The sequence below is a fragment of the Phycodurus eques genome, chromosome 5 (assembly GCF_024500275.1).
Source record: "Phycodurus eques isolate BA_2022a chromosome 5, UOR_Pequ_1.1, whole genome shotgun sequence".
Taxonomy (NCBI): Eukaryota; Metazoa; Chordata; class Actinopteri; order Syngnathiformes; family Syngnathidae; genus Phycodurus; species Phycodurus eques.
Genome location: NC_084529.1, coordinates 2,273,482 through 2,295,319, shown reverse-complemented (window position 1 = coordinate 2,295,319; position 21,838 = coordinate 2,273,482). Strand labels below are relative to the sequence as shown.

The 21,838-nt window shown below is 41.8% G+C and overlaps 2 protein-coding genes across 7 annotated transcripts in view; one reads left to right on the top strand and one right to left on the bottom strand.

Moving 5' to 3' along the window:
- Window positions 1-44: 44 nt before the first annotated feature.
- Window positions 45-14,525, top strand: LOC133402733 (coiled-coil domain-containing protein 113-like). 2 transcript variants are annotated; one of them, XM_061676782.1, is made up of 10 exons: window positions 45-319; window positions 3,508-3,625; window positions 4,940-5,101; window positions 5,176-5,316; window positions 5,678-5,788; window positions 6,083-6,175; window positions 6,270-6,377; window positions 9,032-9,187; window positions 9,263-9,439; window positions 11,020-14,525. In XM_061676782.1, exons 1-9 carry the CDS (start codon window positions 189-191, stop codon window positions 9,392-9,394), a joined length of 1,152 nt encoding a protein of 383 aa, XP_061532766.1. In that variant the 5' UTR covers window positions 45-188; the 3' UTR covers window positions 9,395-9,439; window positions 11,020-14,525. The 2 variants fall into 2 exon arrangements, with proteins under 2 accessions (XP_061532766.1, XP_061532765.1); XM_061676781.1 differs by having other exon boundaries at window positions 5,675-5,788.
- The window catches only part of srgap1a (SLIT-ROBO Rho GTPase activating protein 1a), an 82,081-nt gene continuing 70,230 nt past the window's right edge, over window positions 9,988-21,838 (bottom strand). For 4 of the 5 annotated variants that reach the window (XM_061676771.1, XM_061676772.1, XM_061676774.1 and 1 more), the window contains 2 exons: window positions 16,997-17,390; window positions 9,988-12,455 (listed from right to left, as the gene is read on the bottom strand). In XM_061676771.1, the coding sequence (XP_061532755.1) occupies window positions 12,048-12,455; window positions 16,997-17,390 (802 nt within the window). In that variant the 3' untranslated portion in view covers window positions 9,988-12,047. Of the gene's footprint in view, window positions 12,456-16,920; window positions 17,391-21,838 lie in introns of all 5 variants that reach the window. The other variant, XM_061676773.1, reaches the window with a different exon arrangement.

The window sequence follows — 21,838 nt, the reverse complement described above, 5'->3', positions numbered from 1 at the left end:
CCGTGTTGGCTGCGATGACGTGCCAATAAAGTTTTAAAGTACTACACACGAAAACCGTGTAAAAAGGAACGTATTGACTATACAAATGCACATTGCATATTGGTGGAGATAATGTGACAGTAAATAAAATTATCAGGCGGGTAGCGGGAGGTTTGGAGCATAATGGTGCCGAAGCAACTTCAATATAGATGAAAAAAAAAAATAGCCAGAGCAACCACCGCAGTGTCGTAGCAACCAAGGAGGAAGGTCGAGACTTAATGGAAAAGAAAAGCCCACAAGAACGACAAGAAGGCGTCTATGCACGTATCCAACTGCTACAGTAAATAAACACTTGATATAATCAGTTTGAATTAGAAGATAGTCACATGTGGACGTTTTCTCCAGACTTTAGCCATACGAAAGCTAATGCTAACTAACCTCGGCTCCCATGTTGGAATCGTATCAACTGTTTTCATCATGATAACTTTAAATAGTGACTCCCCCTTGTCAGCAAACTGCCTTGTAGACATTTTCTCGCACTTGTGAAATACGATATTGAATTAGTTTACATGATTTGATATGATTTAAAAATACTAAAAGGAAGTAACGAAGTACAAAGACTTAGTTACTGTACTGTAGATTTTTCAGGAATTTAAATTTATTCTTCTTTTCGGCTTGTCCCAAAGCATGTCATCCTTTTCCATCTAAGCCTATCTTCTTCAGACCCTTTCCAAAAATGTTTGAATATCATGGAAACGTTTATTTATTTCCATCATTAGATTCAAAAACTTTAACTTTCATAGATTATTGAGTCAGGGCTCACAATTTAAACCATTTCAAGTATTTATTTGTTTGTTTTTACATAATTTGGACTTCCAACTCATAAAACCCATGAAATCAGGAATTCCAAAAATTAGACTACCGTGAAGAAATCAGCCCAAATTTTGCAGGCCATAAATGTTTTAAACTGAGTGTCACACACTAATCATCTACTGAACTCAGAGCACCTGCACAGGTTGCCCCAGCTGTCATTAAATTGCTTAAGTTTGGTTCAATTGTCTCAGTTGGGTTCAATATGGGGAAGACTGCAGACTTGACAACTGGCCAGAAGAACATCATTGATACCCTCCATAGGATGGGGAAGCTACAAAAGTTCCTAGCTAAGGAGGCTGGCTGTTCACAGAGTGCTGTGTCCAAGCATACCAATGGAAAGTCTAGTGGAAGGGCAAAATGTGGCAGGAGAAGATGCACCAGCAAAAGAGATGACCGTGGGCTTCAGCAGATGATCAAACAGAGAAGATTCAAGAATCTCGTATGGATCCAGAAAGAGTGGAATGAGGCGGGAGTCACATCTTCAAAAACCACCACATTCAGACGCATCCGGGAGATGGGCTACAACTGTCGGGTTCCTCGGCTCAAACCGCTTCTGAGCCTGAGCCAACTCAACTGGGCCAAGGAGAAGAAGGACTGGACTGTTGGTCAGTGGTCCTAGGTGCCTTTCATTCGGCAATCAAGGTCCAAGGTTTTGGAGGAAGACGGGTGAAGAACATAACTCAAAGCTGCTTAAGGTCCAGTGTGAAATATCCACAGTCGGTCATGATTTGGGGTGCAATGTCCAGTGCAGGTGTTGGTAAACTGCTTTCTTAAATCCTAAATAATCTACCAAAATGTTTTAGAGGACTTCATGATTCCTTCTGCTGAGGATCTGTATGGAGAAGCACATTTTATCTAAAAGAAATCTGGGCTTCCACAACTCCCAAGCAATGCCACAAGCTGATTGCTTCAATTCCACGGCGCAACGAGGCAGTCATTAAAGCAAAGGGATTCCCAACCAAGTATTGAAGATTAACATTTTTTGAATGTACCATATTTTGATTGATTTAATGTGACCCTAATTTATTTTTTTTCTACAAAAACTGAGAAGTAAATGGTGATTTAAAAAAAAAAAAAAAAAAGTTTTTCCTCACAGTATTCAAATTTTTTGAATTCGTGATTTCTTGGGTTTTATAAGATAGGAACCCAAATTATGTACAAATAAACAAATAAATACTTGAAATTGTTTAAATTGTGGGCCCTGAATCTATAATCTATGAAAGTTTAACTTTTTGAATGGAATTACGGAACTAAATAAACCTTTTCCATTCAGATTTTTTGGAAAGGGTCTGTACATCATCTCGAACACCAACTGCCCTCATCTCTTCCCTCACTACATCGATCAACCTTGTCTTTGGTCTTCTCTACCTCTTTTGCCTGGCAGCTCCATCCTCATCATCCTTCTACCAATATACTCACTCTCCTTTGGATGTGTCCAAACCATCCAAGTCTGCTCTCTCTAACTTTGTCTCCACAATATCTAACCTCATCAGAATGAGCTCATTTTTAATCCTATCCAACCTGGTCACTCCGAGAGAGAATTTCAACATCTTCATTTCCATCATCTCCATTTGACAAAAATGAAAATGTTCCTCGATTTCGGTGTCCAAAATCGCACGTTCATAGGTTTCGATGATTGAAAACTGTATGGACGTGATTAACTATTATTATTTTTGTTTAGGGTGAAGTTTGAAGTAATTCTAATGATGCGCTTTTTCTTGGTTTGGCCCTGAAAATGAGATGCCTCGACACCGTCGTTGAAAAATCTGAAATTAGCCTGTTTAAAGATCATATTTTTGTCTCACGTAATAAGAAACAGCCGGGTATTTTTTTATTTAACCAAAGAAATGATAAATAGACTGCACTTATATAGCACTTTATCCACACCACCACAGTGACCACATTACATTCACCATGCAAGGTGCTGCCAGGCCCGCTGGGAGCAAATTAGGGTTCAGTGTCTTGCCCAGCTGAACCACAGCTACCCAGAGTCAAAGCTTTTGGTCACACATTTCCTATTGATTTATATTGATTTCCGGATGTAAATTTGGGCCGATATGTGACATAAAAAGTGGCATAAAATCCTTAATCCTTATCCAATTCTTACAAACCGTGGCTCATTGTACTCGTGTTTTCATCTAGATAATGTAATGACATATTCCCCATCCATGGCCTCATTTAAGAGAATTGTTTAATGTTGTCGACGCCCAAATTGATTTGTGGCCTATGTGTTATGTCTTGTGCCAGCGGCCAGTCTAAAGAACACCAGCTTCTGGCATTAAAATTTTTTTTTTTTTTTTTTTCCAGTCGTGAACATTATCTAATTTTGCATTTTTTTGATAGTCTGACTCAGTTTCCAACATTAGCAAAGATTTATTTATTTGATAGCATTAAAATTTGAGCCAACACTAACTACAGTAGCTCTTGGTTTAGAAAAAAAAATAATAATAATAATAATTGTGCCCAGTTATCAAAAGAGGTATTGTATATTATTAACAGTAACAAAAAAATAAATACTAAAGAATGTTTTCATCAAATCTGTACTTTTACCAGAGTCTTTTTGTACAGAGTTCAAGTACTTTTTCCACCTTTGCAAGGGGTCAAGTTGTTAATTTGTGGGAGGCTTTTCACTGACTTGAATCACCTGCCCACTAGAAGTTCCAATGGAGCACTCTTGGCTGAGAATGAGCTGTTTGAAAGCTTTGTCATCCGCCTGGATCGACAGGACCCATTGACGCAGCCTGTGGCTGGAACCACCCAACTGGAGGACAGGGTAAACATACAGACTTACACTCTGCATACATAGCATTAGCAAAGCGCTAAATCATTTCTCTTCTTTGAGGAGCAGTTTTGCTCATCAGTTAGAGCGTCTGCCTCACAGTTCTGAGGACCGCGGTTCAATCCCCGGCCCCGCCTGTGTCGAGTTTGCATGTTCTCCCCGTGCCTGCGTGGGTTTTCTCCGGGTACTCCGGTTTCCTCACGCATCCCAAAAACATGCATGGTAGCTTCATTGAAGACTCTAAATTGCCCGTAGGTGTGAATGTGAGTGAGAATGGTTGTTTGTTTATATGTGCCCTGCGATTGGCTGGCAACCAGTTCAGGGTGTACCCCGCCTCCTGCCCGATGGTAGCTGGGATAGGCTCCAGCACGCCCGCGGCCTTCGTGAGGAGAAGCGGCTCAGAAAATGGATGGATGGAAGATTTCGTGGGTTGTATGAACTGGAAGCCCAAATTATGAAAAAAATAAACAAATAAATACTTGCAATTGTTTAAATTGTGGGCGCGGAATCTAGAATATATGAAAGTTTGACTTTTGGAATGGAATTATGGAAATAAATGAACTTTTCCGAGATATTCAATTTTTTTGGAAAGGGTCGCTATATTATCACATCAACAGTCCTGTAATATTTGTTTAGCTGTTTTTTCCCCTTAAAATTGGAAAGTCAAAATGTATTTATTCATTTTTTTTAAAATAAATTTATCACATTAACTCATTGATTAATTTCTTTATTGAAAAAATAGTGAATTAAAGAAAAGTAAATAAAATAATTTTACATATACTGGACATTTTTTAGGCAAGTTAGTTAATTTAGTTATTTTACATTGAATTTTATAGTAGTATTTTGGACCAGTTAAATGAGCTTTCACAGCACAGTGGGTGGGAACGACCATCATAGAGTGGAGCACGGGGTCAAAATTGTGCTTATTATTTGGAGGATTAACTGATAAAGGTAGCACAAAGGCTCATTCATTGGTGCTTGCGCCTTTAATTTTTTATTGTTTTATTATATAGCTTGCAGTGCAACAGGAGGCGTTTCTATTTCATTTACTTTTTTAATTCATGGAGCCAATTGGGTCATGGAATAATTACAATTCCTCATTCCGAACTGAACATTATTATCTTTGTAAATGTTTTTGATACAGCTCTTTATCATTCCTTATTAGATTGTATTTGTTTGCTTTTTGCAGATATTTAGATTGGTATTGTTGATGTAGATGCGGTCAAATCTTAACATTCATAGTACATTCCTCACTCCTGATGGCCCAACATCACTTTGCATTCATTTGTGTATGTGCTGTCTTGTCAGGGTCAATGTTGGAGGCAGAGATCTCAGGGCAACTTGCTCGACGGCCTTCTACAGCTGACCTTGGGACAAAAACTGCATGTGGCACAAAGGGAAATAGCCGAGATGATAAGAGACCAGCAGAAAGACAATGAGCGGTCTGAGAGAATTCTGAACAACTACAAGGTTAGTATGGCAAAGGAAAATAAACATTAGCGCAAATGAACACTTACATTTTCACCTCTGTGACTCCCTTTCAGGCCTCCCTCAAAGAAATTGATCTACAGCGCGCAGACATCCGCAGGGACAAGAATGACTTTGAACACAGATTCCTCAAACCATTGAAGAAGATGTCAGAAATGAAAGAACCACTAAAGTTACTCCAGTACATTAGGAGTAAGGTAAATGTATCAACCATATATCTCATGGACGTTTATTTTTATGTATGTATATATGTATATATATTCAGTATACTGTACATATATTTATTGAATGTATTTTTTTTTTTTTTTTACAAATAAATAGTTGCTGATGCTTGTGCAAGTTCAGGAAAATGTTGAACTTTGCAGCGATGTATCCACTGCTATTGGACTATATTGCAAACTATTAAATGGCAACGAAAACGCAATCTCCATGGCAGAGCAAACACAATCTTTTGACTGACGTGGTCATTATAATGAAGAGGAGATTTCTGCTCCGTTTGTTAACCTTCCCCTCAATCACAACCTCCTTGCCTTTTGCCTACTCTATGATATCAAGCAGGCCAGCCAGAGTGACAAGTTAAAACTGAAGATCCAAGGACTGAAGGAGAAGGAGAAGAGGCTCCAGCAGCAGCTGCAGGAGAAAAGAGAGCTGGGAAAAGCAGGACTCGAGGTGAGCATGGGTAATGTGAAGCGACATCCTTGGACATGAGTGTTGATAGTTAAACTACTGTGCAGTCTTTCCCAACCTTTATTGAACCAATTTGACATGAGAAAAGTCTCCTCTTTTATTTGTAGTAAATCAATAATATTCGCACTAATTAAGTGAAATTGGATAGTTTCATGCACATTAGTGTGCCATGGGTGATCATCATGTCTGCTGTGGAACAGTTAGTAGTTGGGAATCACTCGAAGCGCTGTTTCACATAAAACTACATTACATTTTACAATTGGCGTTTGGGTCCAGGACATTTTCTTGGAGTACAGCGAGCCGACAATCGACATCGAAGAACTCCAGGTCAAACATTTGCAAGCACAGCGTACCCTGAGCGCTCACAAGGTAGCTCACGTTTGTGTCAGTCTTAAGTTATTTTACACTGAATTTTTCAACTACTGTTTGCCAAATGTGGGTTTGTGTGCATTCTTGTGGACAGGAGAAGCTTCAGCGTGTGACACAAGAGTTTGCACAGCTGAGCAGAGACATCACTAAACGGAAGGAGATGCTGGAGAAAATAGAAGAGGACATACTACTTGCTGAAGAGGTTGGACAACACATTCTTTTCAGCATTAATGGTCCAAAGTCAGCCGAATCCATCCATCAATTTTCTATAGCGCTTTTTGTGTCATGAGGGTCATGGGGTGAGCTGCAGCCAGTTGACTTTAGGCAAGAGGCACCCCCCCACATTAAATCATGAGTCAACTTTGACGAACAACAATTTGTAGAAAGCAAAGTTCAATTTCACTGGCCACACCCATGCCTGATTATTGGCAGATTTGTACCTGATCTCAAATAGTACTAGTGTCAGATCTAAAAAAGAAACTCATCATGCCACAATCAAAAGAAAATCAAGAACAAATGATAAACAAAGCGATTCAAATTTATATCAGTCTGGTGAAGGTTACAAAGCTCCCTGGGACACACCTGAACTCCATAAAATGAAATCCCACAAACGACAGCTTGAACGACTCCACAGGAAAACCGGACTAACCATCCACCGCCAATCTTACACTGACTACCTTCATCAATACAAAGATGCTCTCAATGCTTCTCGGTCCACCTACTCCCATCTCATCCAGTCCGACTCCAACAACCCCAAGGCTCTATTCTCCACAATAAATAAACTCATCAAACCCAGTGACCACCCATCCAACTCCTTCATAAATGAAACATGTAAGTCCATCTTCTACCTTCAGGAAAAAACATAATACCATTTACAGCAACATGAGCACTTCCATCAGCGCCTCTGCCCGCCCTCCCTTCATCCTGACCCACCTCCTCCCACCACTCAGCCTCTAAGCTTCCCCTCCCTCTGACCTCCACTGACCTCTCCAAACGTAGGTCCAGTATGAAGACCACCTCAAATCATATCTCTCCTACCGTCAACAATTTATCAATGTTAACATCTCACTCACACCCACTCCCAAGACCACATCACCCTAGTCTTTCAGAAACTCTACTGGCTGCCCATTTCCACAAGTCCTTCTACTAACTCACAAAGCCCTCCATAAACAAGCCCCCTCCTATCTTTCCGACCTCCTCCACCACCACCACCACCAGACCTCCTCCCGTAGTCTCCGCTCCTCGGACAATAACCTCTCTCACCGGTCAAACCTGGGGGGACGGTGCCTTCGCCATCTCCACTCCCAACCTCTGGAATCTGATCCCAAAACCCCTACAAGACTGTTCAGATCTCTCCACCTTCAAATCCCAACTGAAACCCTACCTCTTCATTTTCTTCTATAAAATCCATCCATCCATCCATTTTCTGAGCCACTTCTCCTCACTAGGGTCACGGGCGTGCTGGAGCCTATCCCAGCTGTCATCGGGCAGGAGGCGGGGTACACCCTCAACAGGTTGCCAGCCAATCGCAGGGCACATAGAAACAAACAACCGTTCGCAATCACAGTCACAGTCATGCCTACGGGCAATTTAGAGTCTCCAATTAATGCATGTTTTTGGGATGTGGGAGGAAACCGGAGTGCCCGGAGAAAACCCACGCAGGCACGGGGAGAACATGCAAACTCCACACAGGCGGGGCCGGGGATTGAACCCGGGTCCTCAGAACTTTGAGGCTGACGCTCTAACCAGTCGTCCACCGTGCCGCCTATAAAATACATGTATTATTATGATTACAAAACCATTCCCGAGGCTTTGCGACTCCAGCATGGTCAGAGCCACTATCCACAAATGACGAAAACTGATAACAGTGGTGAATCTTCCTAGGAGTGGTGGGCCAACCACAGTTAATCCAAGAGTACAACAGCAGCTCATCCAGGAGGTAACAAAGAACCCAGAATGTCATCCAAAGAACTGCAGGCCTCACTGGCCACTCAATCATGACAAAATCACTGGGTGAAAAATTGCATCCATGGGAGAGTCCCAAGACAAAAGCAATTATTGGAGAGAGAAAGAGAGGGGAAAAAACAACAACAACACAAAGATTTGTCTCATATTTGTACAAAAACAAAACAAAACAAAAAAAACACACATTTGATGATCCCCAAGACTTTTTGAGAAATCATCTGGGGACTGACAAGACCGAATTTCTGCTTTTTGGAAAAGGTTTCTTCTCGTGTAAAAATAACACCTAAAAAGAATAATAATAAAAAGAACATCATGCCAACAGTTAACATTTGTCGTGGCAGTCTAATGGTCTGGGGCTGCTTGGCCCATTCAGGACCTGGATGTGATTATTAATAGAACACCAAATTCTGCTGTGTACCAGAAAATCCTGCAGGTGAACGTTTGGCCATCACTCAAGCTCAAGTGCTCTTGGGTTATGCGGCAGGACAACCCAAATATTAAAATTGCTGTGATCTAAATCAGTCATCCAATCAAATCAGATCAATCAGAAATCAGGAAGGGGCAAATACTTGTACGTTTTCACAGCACTATATAGACAAACAACCATTCACATGCAAGTTAAGTGATGAGGCATATGCTGCCGCACGAGCATAAGCATTGAACCTTACTTTGAACTGCGAGTACAGAAATAAAGTTTTAAATTAAAAAAAATTCCATAGCATAGTGTCCTGGCATGCAAAATGCAGTCACTTTTTATAATCCGTGCTGTAAATCCATTTTAAACCGGATTGTTGTTGTGAAGACGAGACTGTCAGACTCCTATCTTTTTAGAATGTGACTTTCCCTCATCTGTTCCCTCCCTTCTCCTCTCCCCACCTTTTCCTCCTGCAGGAGCGTTCAAAGGCTGAGGACCAGAACACGCAGCTGCGCCGCCAGATGTCCACTTACCAGGCACCCGACATCGCCCAGTATATGCACATCAAGGACATGCACAAGAGACTGCAGCAGAGGGTCCACACTTGGCAGAGGAAGGTTGGGATTGCCGAGGTAAACGGGTTCTGGGGGAAGCAGAATTAGGTTTCATCATTTTGTTTTACAACTTATCTGCTTTGCTCTCCCAAGATGACATCCAAGTCTAAAGCATGGAGCCAACACAGAGGCACTTCTGTCATCAGTGCAGAAGCTGGAACTGTTGACAGCCAATGTCCAGATGCAGGGAAGCTGCCATACATAGCACAGCATGGCAAATCTTAAGATTTAAAGAAGGACTTCCTGTGTTCATAAACATCAAAACCTCAGGTACGTTTTAGTTGAACTAGTTTAACTGTGGAGTTTTGGGAATATTCAAAGGTGGGCTACATGGGAATAAAGGGGTGGGGTGGGGGGGGGGGATTACAATTAATTTTTTTTGTTGTCAAAAACAGAAATGTAATAAACTAAAAATGAAATAATTCAACTAAATCCATTTAAAAATTATATTTAAAAAAACATAAATTCAGAATGATTCACTATATTTTTAGATTTCTTTTCATTTTATTTTAATTGAACAAAAACAATAGCGAATTAAATAAAACCCATTGTCCTAATTATCCCAACAGGAAATCTAAATAAATGTGTGTTCAGTGTAGTTGTTTTAAATCACGTTTAATTTAATTCCTGCTCAACTACTTTTCAAGTTTGTCATAAGCCATTCCCAGAATGTATTCTCTATTCCTCCCTACATGAAATTGCAATCAAGTATACAAATAAGATTGCATTTGTTGCCAAAAAAATATCTCTATCATTATATGAAATCAAATATCACTGAGCAATGAGGAGTATTTCCATAAACGTGATTTTTTATTTATTTTTTTCTACTGAAATGTAAACCAGGTGAATGTTGTGACGTTTGTCTCTGTTTAATTTATTGAATAGATTTTCTTGCAGCAACACACTGTAAAACATGTCTTTTAACTTTTACAGACAAAAACCTTCAAACCACAATGCATTTTCTTTGGCAAATCATTGTTTCTTTCTATAGTAATGATTGGGATATTTTTGTCATAACATTACCAACTGCAGAATATTACCAATATCCCAAATGTTCCACTGTGAAATGCTTTGCTGTTAATAATGTTATAAAACCACATTTTTTTTCATATAGTGCAAAGTAAATACTGAACGAATAAAACAACAACTACATAAGTCATACAGTGGTGCAATGAAAGCAATGTCAGACTGGACAAACTATTTCATTTATTAGAAAGACATCCTTTGAGGTTTATAAGCCCTCAAGCATCTCTTTTATGTTGTTACATGCCTTATCTACATTTACATACTTAAATGTGCAGTGGGTGAGCTGCTCAAGTCTAAAAATTTTGTCATTTAACTCTAGAGTATGGCATCATCACACGTATTCGTGCGTGTGTCTTCTCAGCATACGGAGACTGGATAAATACATGAATGAATTTCCAGAGACATCTTTGAAGGCACTTTCACAATTACATATGTCATTTCAGTATGGCAAAAGCACTTTTTTTGTCCACAGGGATGCTCGCTCATTGTACATCGTTTGCTTTCTAGTCTATGTCAGTTCTACTCAGAAACAAAAAATAAAGATTACAAAAATAATGAGTTAGTAAAACTATTTCACTTTTCATGAATATACACGCGCGATTTCTGTCGAGCCAGTGACAGCGTAAACCTGCGAATTCACACTTGAATTGCTTGTAGCGTTATGCTGCCAACAGTTTGAACAGTCCCCAAAATCCCAACCGAGATTGAAATATACATGACAATCGCACACACTGACACCACGTTAGACGCTCCTTGCTGTTTGTCACACAGGAAGTGTTTGTAATCATGACAAGGAGAATACTTTTTTTGTTTTTGTTTTTTAGGTCCATGTGACACACCTGTGAGTCTCCGTGAAGAGGAACTAGAGTAAATACATCCTTCGGAGGGTCCACATCCATGCTTCAACTTAGCGTCTTTGGCTATGATGCCAACTTAGCGACACCTTTGCATTCCACATCATATTGTTTGCATACTGTATTTCATCTACGATAGCGATATTCGGCTAACGGGTGACATTTCAGTATGAACCTAAAATGCGCTGTAAACCTTTATAGGTAACTTATTCTAAGCTTTTCAACGTACTGTAGTAGACATGTCCAACTGTTCACCCACTTTTTGTAAGTACTTCAGGAGATGTCTACAAAAGTATCATGCTGAGATATAGTTCATCATGAAGTAGTGGTTTTCTCCAACTGTACAAAAGCAATATAGCTACTGCACCACACACCAAAATGACACCTGTTGCACTTCACATCAATGATTCAAATCTCAACAGAGTACCGCAAAGTTAATCAGGTCAAGCAGCACTTCACTTCTCATCACAGCAGCTTTGTAATGGCAAGGTAGCATTCACAACACTTCAACGGAGAGGCTAGCTAGGTAAAAACACTCCAGATTGTGGTCGTCTGGTTTCTTGCCTGACTGATAAACATTACATGCGCCGTGATGTGTCCACTTCTTACAACCTCTAACCTAAGTAGTGGATACTTTCTATGCTGTGCTAAGGGAAGCCTTTGTGATTTGTTGTTGAAGTTGATACCAAACGTATCACACAATAAGTCTTGTCTGACTGTGGGGACTGAAATTACAGCTGTCTTTATTTTTCTAACTGTGACAATATCTTCCACTATATAGAGCAGTGGTGGGGAATCTAGGGTGCATGTGCCACATACAGCCTGCAAGAGCATTGGATTCGGCCTGCCATGCAATTCTAAAAACACAAACCTCAGAGGAATTGTTAGGAGGAAAAAAGTTCCAAACGTTTGACCATTTGATAAAGTATCTGCTACGTGTATTCTGCAGCCCCAGTGGATGTTGCTGGTTGGAGGCCCATTCTTTTGCATTTCAAACATTACATGGTGCAGGATTTGTCCAAAGGATCCTGGGGCAACGTAGCAGGAGGTTGCGATACCTGAGCCACCTTGGGTAGGATCATTGGTTTGGGTCTCAAAGCGGGCGGCCTGAGCTGCACGCCCATGCGGGGCGCCACCGCGGGTTTGAAGGTGCTCATGCTGTCGTTGGTCGAGCCGGTGCTGCGGCGGAACGGCGGCTCCGTGTTGGCGGTAGACCTCAACATGACGCCGTGTATGGGGGGGCCGAGGGACTCGCTGGAGCTGGCCGGCGTGGGGCCGCCGCCGCCGCCCGGGGCTTGCCTCTGCTCCAAGGTGTCGAGCACCACGTCAGGGGCGTGCTTGGCCGAGCTCTGGCGCTCCAATTCACGCAGCTCATTTAGAGCAGTGTTCATAGTTTCTTCTATGTCCTGCGGGAGACAAGAAGAATGTGTATGACGGAGGGAGCAAAGGATGGCTGATGGAAATATGATAGAAGATGGGCCAATATCATTATAAAGTGCCTTTGGTGTCTTCATCAGACTCACTCAATCATGAAAATCAGAGGTGGGACGTAACGACTTCATTACTGTACTTAAGTAGATATTTCAGGTATCTACTTTTTAACTTTTACTCCCTACTTTCTGAACAAATATCTGTCCTTTCTACTCCTTACATTTTAGAAATTAGCTCGTTACTTTTAAAACCTTGTAAAGTTAGCGACGACGAGAAGCAAAAAACATCTGGAAGTCACTGAGTCTCGCGCATTGATCACAGACATCGCTAATACTTTGAGCCACGTACCTACGGCAATGCTAAGCTAGTGGGGGCAAAGTGTCTGCGCATTCTATGTTTGTGGATGGTATGGTCGGAAAACCAAAACAACTCCGAACTAAAGACAAAGCCTTACATAGGTAAGAATATTTTTGGGCTGTTTTTCAAAAGTGCTGCAAAGCTTTGGGTGAACCACGTTAGTTTTTAAGAAAGCTAGCTTTTTGAAGTGTAACTCACAGGCAGTAAATTGTCACGTTTGAGCCTTAACATAAAATTTCCAACACATTTGTTTGCCCATGGCCAAAACAAAAGAGTAAAAATCTCAAACTGAAAATAGTCATAATTTCCTCCTTTTCAACTTTTTAGTCAGCCCCCTGCCCCCTTTTGGCAGGGAGGCGGGGCATGGGTTTCAAACAAATGTAGTTTTTTTTAAAGATTTTTTTTTGTGACTGTATAACTTTATTTTAATAGTGTGCTCGTATTTTCACTTAAGCTTACATTTTTATTTTTGTTTGTCTATTGTTGCCCCCAGAGAATACTGCCAATCAATCTCACTATATTAATTTTATTATTGGGCTGAGAAATGTCTATTTACTTTTTTACTTAAGTCCCTTTATATGCTTGTACTTTTGTAATTCTACTCAAGTAAGGGAGTGGCTTCAGTACTTTTACCAGATTTGTTTTTATGACACGTATCAGTGCTTCGACTTAAGTACTAAATACGAGTACTTTTGACATCTCAGATGAAAATGTAGCAGAATAATGAAATTCTGAAGTCTTACTGTAAGTGGACAAACATTAGCACACATGCCAGTACAATAAGTCTCTTCAAATGTTTTCCTTCATTTTTTACCAATGATTCTCATTGAATGTGCATGATTTTGCCATGTTCAACACCCTGCTTTACCTAGACTGCATGGACTAAGTGGTTAAATGAAACCAAATTTAAAAAAATAATTAAAAAAATAAAAACTGAAATGTTTTTTCTTCTCCACAACATGAAGAAACCCTCCCGTTTTCAATGACATTGCTGCTAGAAGTTTGTCTTTGTTCAATGGAGACATCATTATCAAATTATGTGTGCGGTTGGCTGTTGTCAAATTCAACATGTCCACTCTGTCAGTGATATAACTCATATAAAAAAAAACTTCAAGAACACGAAATATATTTGTTAAACAGTACACAGTCAGCCTGCTAACTGAATGATGATGCTAAGGCCCGCCGTGTGCCCATTAAATAATAACATTAGCCAAAAATGCCCACGCTCACATATTTTTGCTGTTTGCATGGACATTGTTCGCTTGTAGTTAATTTGGAAAAATGGTGATATCGACTTAGTTATTAGCAATGTTCGGCATCATTCACTCATTCTCGACTCCCTAATCTTTATTTAGGGATTTTTATACAGTAGACTATATAGTTCACTTAGTGAATGAAAAATAGTTAGCGTACTCAACTCGGGCGCCGTTAATTACATCATTGCTATTGCATAATTACAAAGTACCAGACCAACATCATCTTGTGCATTTTCCTTAATAAAAATTCAACATGGAAATAAATGATAACAGCACTCTATTCTTTGAAGTTGAGTGTATGTTTCAGTGGGGTTAACTGATGCTCACGAGGCATTCGAACAGCACTACAAAATGGCAAACGCATTATACTGTATACTGGATATGGCGTAATTTCAAGCAGCCACCAATAGAAGACATGAGAGAATGTAGAAAGTAACAATCAGCATGCTTTGCACAGTACAAAAAAAACTTGGCATAGGTATCTTTGTCAAGCAAAGTATGCAGAGAAGATATGGCGGTGGGAACATCCTTTGCCAAGCACAAGTTCTCAAACTGAGCTTCTATCAACGACAGGACGGCCCAACCAGGGAGCAACACTAAACGCAAGGGAAAGAATGAGTACAGGCCTAATGCGTTGTGTTCTACTGATAAAAGATATTGTTCTCAAACTGGGCTCCTGAAGCCATAACTTGGGGATCCGTGAATAATTACCACCAAGAAAGAACAATTTAGAGTCTTCAATGAACCAAACATGCATGTTTTTGGAATGTGGGAGGAAGCCAGAGTATCCAGAGAAAACCCACGCCAGCACAGGGAGAACATACAAACTCCACACACTCATCCACCGTGCCGCTGATTGTGCGATACAGTATCATAGCTGACATCCCTGCTTGTGCAACATTTCTTCCCACATGTAAAGTTGTAAGTAGGGATGTTCGATGCCACTTTTTCTCAGACCAATACCAGTACCAATATTTACTCTGTGAGTACTCATCACGTGATGATTAGGGTTGGGCATCGTTGGAATTTGAGCCATTCTGGTTCCGATTCCGGTTCCTGATTTCGACTCCGGTTCCAAACGATTCTCGATTCTAGGGCGCTGAGTCAAAAACTTTTGCATGGTTTAAATAAAGGGTGTGCAAATTATGAACATCCATTTTCTTAGCAACCCACAGAATCGACTAAAATACACATTTGACTTGGGGTTCTTTATAACCAGTATCAATATCAAACCTATGAACGAAAAGGCAATGTGTGCGGAACTAACCCAATTGACGTAATATTAATTAATTAATGTTTCAGCTAAAAGTTAAATATATATTGGGACTGTTTATCATGTCAAATGGTTTATATGTGCAAGTTTGAACTTTAACTTCCTGTTTTAAGCTTGTAGCCTTTTATTTTGAAGGGTACGCACCGGAACGCAACATGTTGGCACGAAAACCAACTTCACACGGCACTGGTGTTTTTAAAAAAAAAAAAAACTAAATGCATGGAACCAAATGCTACAAAACGTTGATACATTTCCTTGCCCATCGATGAGGCATAAGGTTAGTGTTTGTGATACTGTGAGACAACGTTTCAGAATTTTGTCCCAATTCATTAGGATGTAAAGTTGCTACGGTGAAGTTTTAGCTCAATGTTAAGCTTTTTTTTTTTTTTTTTTTTCCTTCCCTTTCATCGGCGCGTACATTGGTTCGAAGACTAAAATAAACGCTAAAAGCCATCAGTGCAGAAGTGCAACCAACTGTTTACCTTGTTCGCCGTCTCAATGTTGGCGTAGACCTATTTGATTGTTTCACTCACCCAATTGACAGTTGACTTCACCGAAGCTCCGCGCGGTGTAGGCTGAGGCTCGGCGCGTGTCAGACATCGACACATTCTGAAAGCCTCCTTTGCACAATATAATCTTATTCCAAGTGTTGCACTGAGGCGACTGGTCATTCATTTTAACAAAGTTAAGACAATTTTGTTCGCCGCCGTTGGGCACAAGTACGTCTTCGTGCGCGTTCTTCTTCTTCGTTGGTTTTTGCCACTTCTCATTCGGGGCTGGAGGACTAGGCATCGAAACTGGGAACCGAAATTTTTAAATTTGAACGATTCCGGGAGAACTAGAACGGTAGTCCCGGTTCCAATCGGTTCTCGATGCCCAACCCTAATGATGATTCGGTTTCGGCAGCCTTCACGAGTACCCGATACCTTGGGCCTGATACCGATACCTGGTATCAGTACTCGCCCATAAATAAATAAAAGAAATAATAAGAAAAAAAAGAAAAAGAAGTACTAAGAAGTTGTGCAGGTGAGGCAAGGCGATATAGTCAAAATATTTGCAACTTGGAAGCAAATGAATATGGGCAAACGTTTCCAACGAGGATAAATCATTGCTTTGGCAACGTACAAGTGGTCACCACGTCTTTGACAAGATTTATGTAGCACAGTGACTCCATGAGTGCCTTTCGCCGGGCTCCTTTCTTTTTATACGGAAAACAATGTGAAACTGATTCTGCTCATGTTGCCAATTTCTTAGCAGGAATTAAAGTACAATAGCTTTTAGGAAGAAAAAAATCGGAAACACCCGTTGTAGAGCAGTAGAAAAAACTTTACAAGACACGGTCCTTCTACTGGTGCGCCTTAGTTGTTCTACTAGAGCACTGAACTGTCTTCCCACGCTTTACGTATTACTTCACCGGAGATGCAAGCTTCTTCTAAAAAGCATTATTAACGTATGTAAAGCGGACTAGTTTACGTAGAGCGTCCTGCTGCCTGTCAAGCTGGTCTCCTGCGTGAAGTTAGCGCACAGACACAGTAGCAGAAGACAGGGACTGACTAGGTTTTTACACGGCGGGGCAGGGCTTTGACGGTGGAGGGAGCTGCGGTCGGCTTGCCGCTCTTCCAGCGCTGACCTGTGCGATGGTCTCCGGGTCCAGAGGTTTGCCACCGTGGTGGTGGCGGTGATGGTGGTGGTGGTGGTGGGCCTCGCTAAAGCCCGTGTACTGGCCAGACGAGGTGGAGCGGCGGATAGGCGGGCTTTCCATCTTCTTCAGGGACTCGTGCCGACTGATGTTGGTCAGGCTGCCGTGGCCGGTGCGGCGCCGGCGCTCGGGGCTGTCCACGGGCAAATGGTTATGGCCCCGCAGCATGTCGCGCGGACTGAAGTGGCCTAGAACTGGGGAGCCCATCTCGGGGGTGCCTCCGTGTGCGGGATGGCCCTGCTGGGAGGGATGCGCTGTGCAGTGGACGTCACTGGGGCGGGCAGGGGGGCGGCGGGACGGTGGCTCGGATCGTTTTCTGTGCCTGCTGGGATAGAAATGTAAAAGGGAACAACAAATTAACATGTAATACGCACAAACTGGAGCCCTTCCCAGCTGACTTTCAGCAAGAGGCTGGGTACACCTTGGACTGGTCGCCAGGCAAACAACCCTTCACACTCACATTCACAACCTATGGTTAATTTAGAGAAGGGGTGGGCAAAGTATGGCCCGTGGACCACGTGCAGCCCGCTCCATCCGGCCAGTCAACCATTTACAATAAACAGTTGCCCCTCACTATATCGCGGTTCAATTATTGTGGGTTCTGTGCATTTTCATTGTACAATATAGTACAGTACAGTTACTCAACAGCACATCTCAGGTAAACTACTACTTTTTTCATTCGCCGCGTCCCGTTAACGGTCGCCACAGTGTGTCATCATTTCCATGCCAGCCGATCTCCCGAATCCTCCTCTAACACCAACTGCCCTCATGTCTTCCCTCACTCCATCTATCAAACTTCTCTTTGGTCTTCCTTGAGCTGTCTTGCCAGGCTGCTCCATCCTTTGCACAACCCTTCTGCCACTATACTCACTCTCTCTCCTCTGGACGTGTCCAAACCATTGACGTGTGCTTTCTCGAACTTTGTCTCCAAAACATCTAACCTTGGCCCTCCCTCTAATGAGCTAAATTTTAATCCTATCCAACCTGGTCACTCCTAGAGAGAACCTCAACATACTTACTTTCCGCCACCTCCAGCTCTACTTCCTGTTGTCTCTTCAGTGCCCCCGTTTCTAATCCGTACATCATGGCTGGCCTCACCACTGTCTTAGAAACTTCGCCCCTCATCCGAGCAGACACTCTTCTGTCACATAACACACCTGAGACCTTCCTCCACCTGTTCCAACCTGCTTGGACGTGTTTCTTCACTCCCTTACCACACTCACCATTGCTCTGGACTGTTGACCCCAAGTATTTAAAGTCCTCCACCCTCGATTAACTCTTCTCCCTGCAGCCTCACTCTTCCCCCTCCACCCATCTCATTCACGCACATATATTGTCTTTCTTCAGCTAATCTTCATTCCTTTCCTTTTGTTGGATTTATCTCACCAAACATTATCATGAATAAACACAAAAGGAATGAAGACGTTGGTCATTTTACTCATGAGGAGGGCGCATGGGAGATTGTTCAGGTTACAGCCTCTCAACACGCTCTAAACAATCTCCCCCGTCGCTCCTACATTTATTTGAAAATAGGAGGGTTCTACAAGACATAATGTTCTAAGCATTAAGACACAACACAAAACATAGGACCAGACGACACCTGTCCCGTCCCCGACCACATCCGATCACGTCCTTGGTCAAGGCGCCCTTCCATCAAATGTTGCTGAGTCATCTTCTCGAAGGCGAGACATCTTACTATCTAAATATTGTCCATAATACTAATGCAAGCTACTAATGCAAAATACTAATGCAAGCTAAGCAAATAAATGATAACTACTAAAATATATCTAACACCTTTCCAGGGCTTACATTCACATTTCTAACTGTTCCTCCACCCACTCTTTTCACAATGTCATCTGCGAACATCATGGTCCACAGGGATTCCAGTCTAACCTCATCTGTCAGCCTATCCATTACCACTGCAAACAGGAAGGGGCTCAGGGCTGATCCCTGATGCAGTACCACCTCCACCATAAACTCCTCTGTCACACTTGCATCGCACCTCACCGCTGCTCTGCTGCCATCATATATGTCCTGTCCTATTCTAACGTATTCCCAGACATCGGCATGCAGTACCACAGTTCCTCTCTGGGTACTCTGTCATAGGCTTTCTCTAGATCTACAAAGACACAATGTAGCTCCTTTTGACCTTCTCTGTACGTTTCCATCAACATCCTCAAGGCAAATAATGCGTCTGTGGTACTCTTTCTAGGCATGAAGCCATACTGTTGCTTGCAAATACTCACTTCTGTCCTGAGTCTCGCTTCCACTACTCTTTCCCATAACTTCATTGTGTGGCTCATCCACTTTATTCCTCTATAGTTCCCACAGCTCTGCACATCACCCTTGTTCTTAAAAATGGGCACCAGCACACTTTTCCTCCATTTCTCAGACATCTTCCCACCCACTATAATTCTGTGGAACAAGCTGGTCAAAAACTCCACAGCCACCTTTCCTCGATGCTTCCATACCTCCACAAGTATGTCATCAGGACAAACTCCCTTTCCATTTTTCATCCTCTTTAGTGCCTTTCTAACTTCTCCCTTATTAATCATTGCTTGTTCTTGGTCCACCACACTTGCCTATTCTACTCTTCCTTCTCTATCATTTTCCTCAGTCGTCAACTCCTCAAAGTATTATTTCCATCTATCCAGCACACTACTGACATCAGTCAACACATTTCCATCTCTCTCCTTAATCACCCTTACCTGCTGCACTTCCTTCCCATCACTATCCCTCTGTCTGGCCAACCTGTACAGATCTTGTTCTCCTTCTTTGGTGTCCAACCTGGCAACCTGTCATCATATGCCTCTTGTATGGCCTTTTTCACCTCTACCTGTGCCCTACTTTGCATCTCCCGATATTCCTTCCCACTCTCTTCAGTCCTCTCAGTGTCCCATTTGTTCTTAGGTAACCCTCCTTCCTTGTATGATTTCTTGTATTTTGTGGTTTCACCACCTTCTCCCCTTTCCTACCTGAATATACACAAAGTACTCTCCGATCACCTTGGCTGTAGTGGTCCAGTCTTCTGGAAGGTCCTCCTGTCCTGTGTCACCTCTTCTTGAAAAGTCACACAACGCTCTTCCTCTTCCTTACTCAGCTTCCACCACATGATTATCTGCTCTGCCTTTGTCTTCGTCATCGTCGTTACCACCACCAGCGTCATCTTACACAGCACCATCCCACGCTGTCTAGCCACACTCTCCTCTACCACTACCTTACAGTCAGTATTCTCCTTCTGACTACATCGTCTGCACAAGATGTAATCCTTTTTGTAAAGTCTATCACCATCTGTTCTTCCAAGTTCCTTTTCTGGATGCCAAACGTACCCATCGCTTCTCCATCACCCATGTTTACTTCACCAACATGTTTATTACAATCTGCACAAATCACGACTCTCTCTCTTATCTGGGAGGCTCAGAGCTACTTTGTCTAGCTCCTTCCAGACGTTCTCTTTCACTTCTTGGTCACATCCTATCTGTGGGGCGTCGCCACTAATCACATTATACATACCACCCTCAATTTCAAGTTTCAGTCTCATCACTCGATCTGGTACTCTTTTCACCCCCAAGACATTCTTGGGTAACTCTTCCTTTAAAATCACCCCTACTCCATTTCCCTTACCATCTACACCATGGTCAAATAATTTGAACCCTTCCTGTAAACTTCTAAACTTTCTGCCTTTCCACCTGCTCTCCTGGACGCACAATAGATTAACCTTTCTGCTAATCATCATGCTGTATTAGCGCAAAAGGGTGCTTCTACTAAATACTGAGCAAAGGGTCTGAATATCTACGAGTATTTCAGGTTTTTTTTTTTTAAACAAAAATGTTAACATTTTTTTCCCAGTCAATATGGGGTGCTGTGTGTACATTAATGAGGGAAAAAATGAACTTAAATGATTGTAGCAAATGGCTGCAATATCACAAACATCATGCATTGGGGCTGTTTTTCTGCAAAGGGACCAGGATGACTGATCCATGTAAAGAAAAGAATGAATGGGGCCATGTATCGGGAGATTTTGAGTGAAAACTTCCTTCCATCAACAAGGGCATTGAAGATGAAACGTGGATGGGTCTTTCAGCATGACAACGATCCCAAACACCCCGCCGAGGGCAACGAAGGAGTGGCTTTGTAAGAAGCATTTCAAGGTCCTGGAGTGGCCTAGCCAGTCTCCAGATCTCAACCCCATAGAAAATCTTTGGAGGGAGTTGAAAGTCTGTGTTGCCCCGCGACAGCCCCAAAACATCACTGCTCTTGAGGAGATCTGCATGGAGGAATGGGCCAAAATGACAGCAAGAGTGTGTGAAAACCTTCTGAAGGCTTACAGAAAACATTTGACCTCTGTCATTGCCAACAAAGGGTATAAAACAAAGTGTTGAGATGAACGTTTGTTATTGACCAAATACTTATTTTGTCAATGTGATTTTCTGGATTTTCCCCCCTCATTTTGTCTCTCATCGGTGAGGTATACCTATGATGCAAATTACAGGCCTCTCTCATCTTTTTAAGTGGGACAACTTGCACAATTGGTGGCTGACTAAATACCTTTTTGCCCCACTGTATATTATCAAGACTCTCTCTTTTTTTTTTTTGCATGAATGTAGCCATTTTTTTCCTAAAATCAGTAATTAAAATGTATGTATTCATTTTGTATATGTTTATCTCATTAAATGATTATTGATTGGTTAATTAAGTTATTATACATTTCATCAACGAATGATCCAACCCATCTGTCTATTTTAAAAATCGAATGCGTTATTGAGCAGAAAG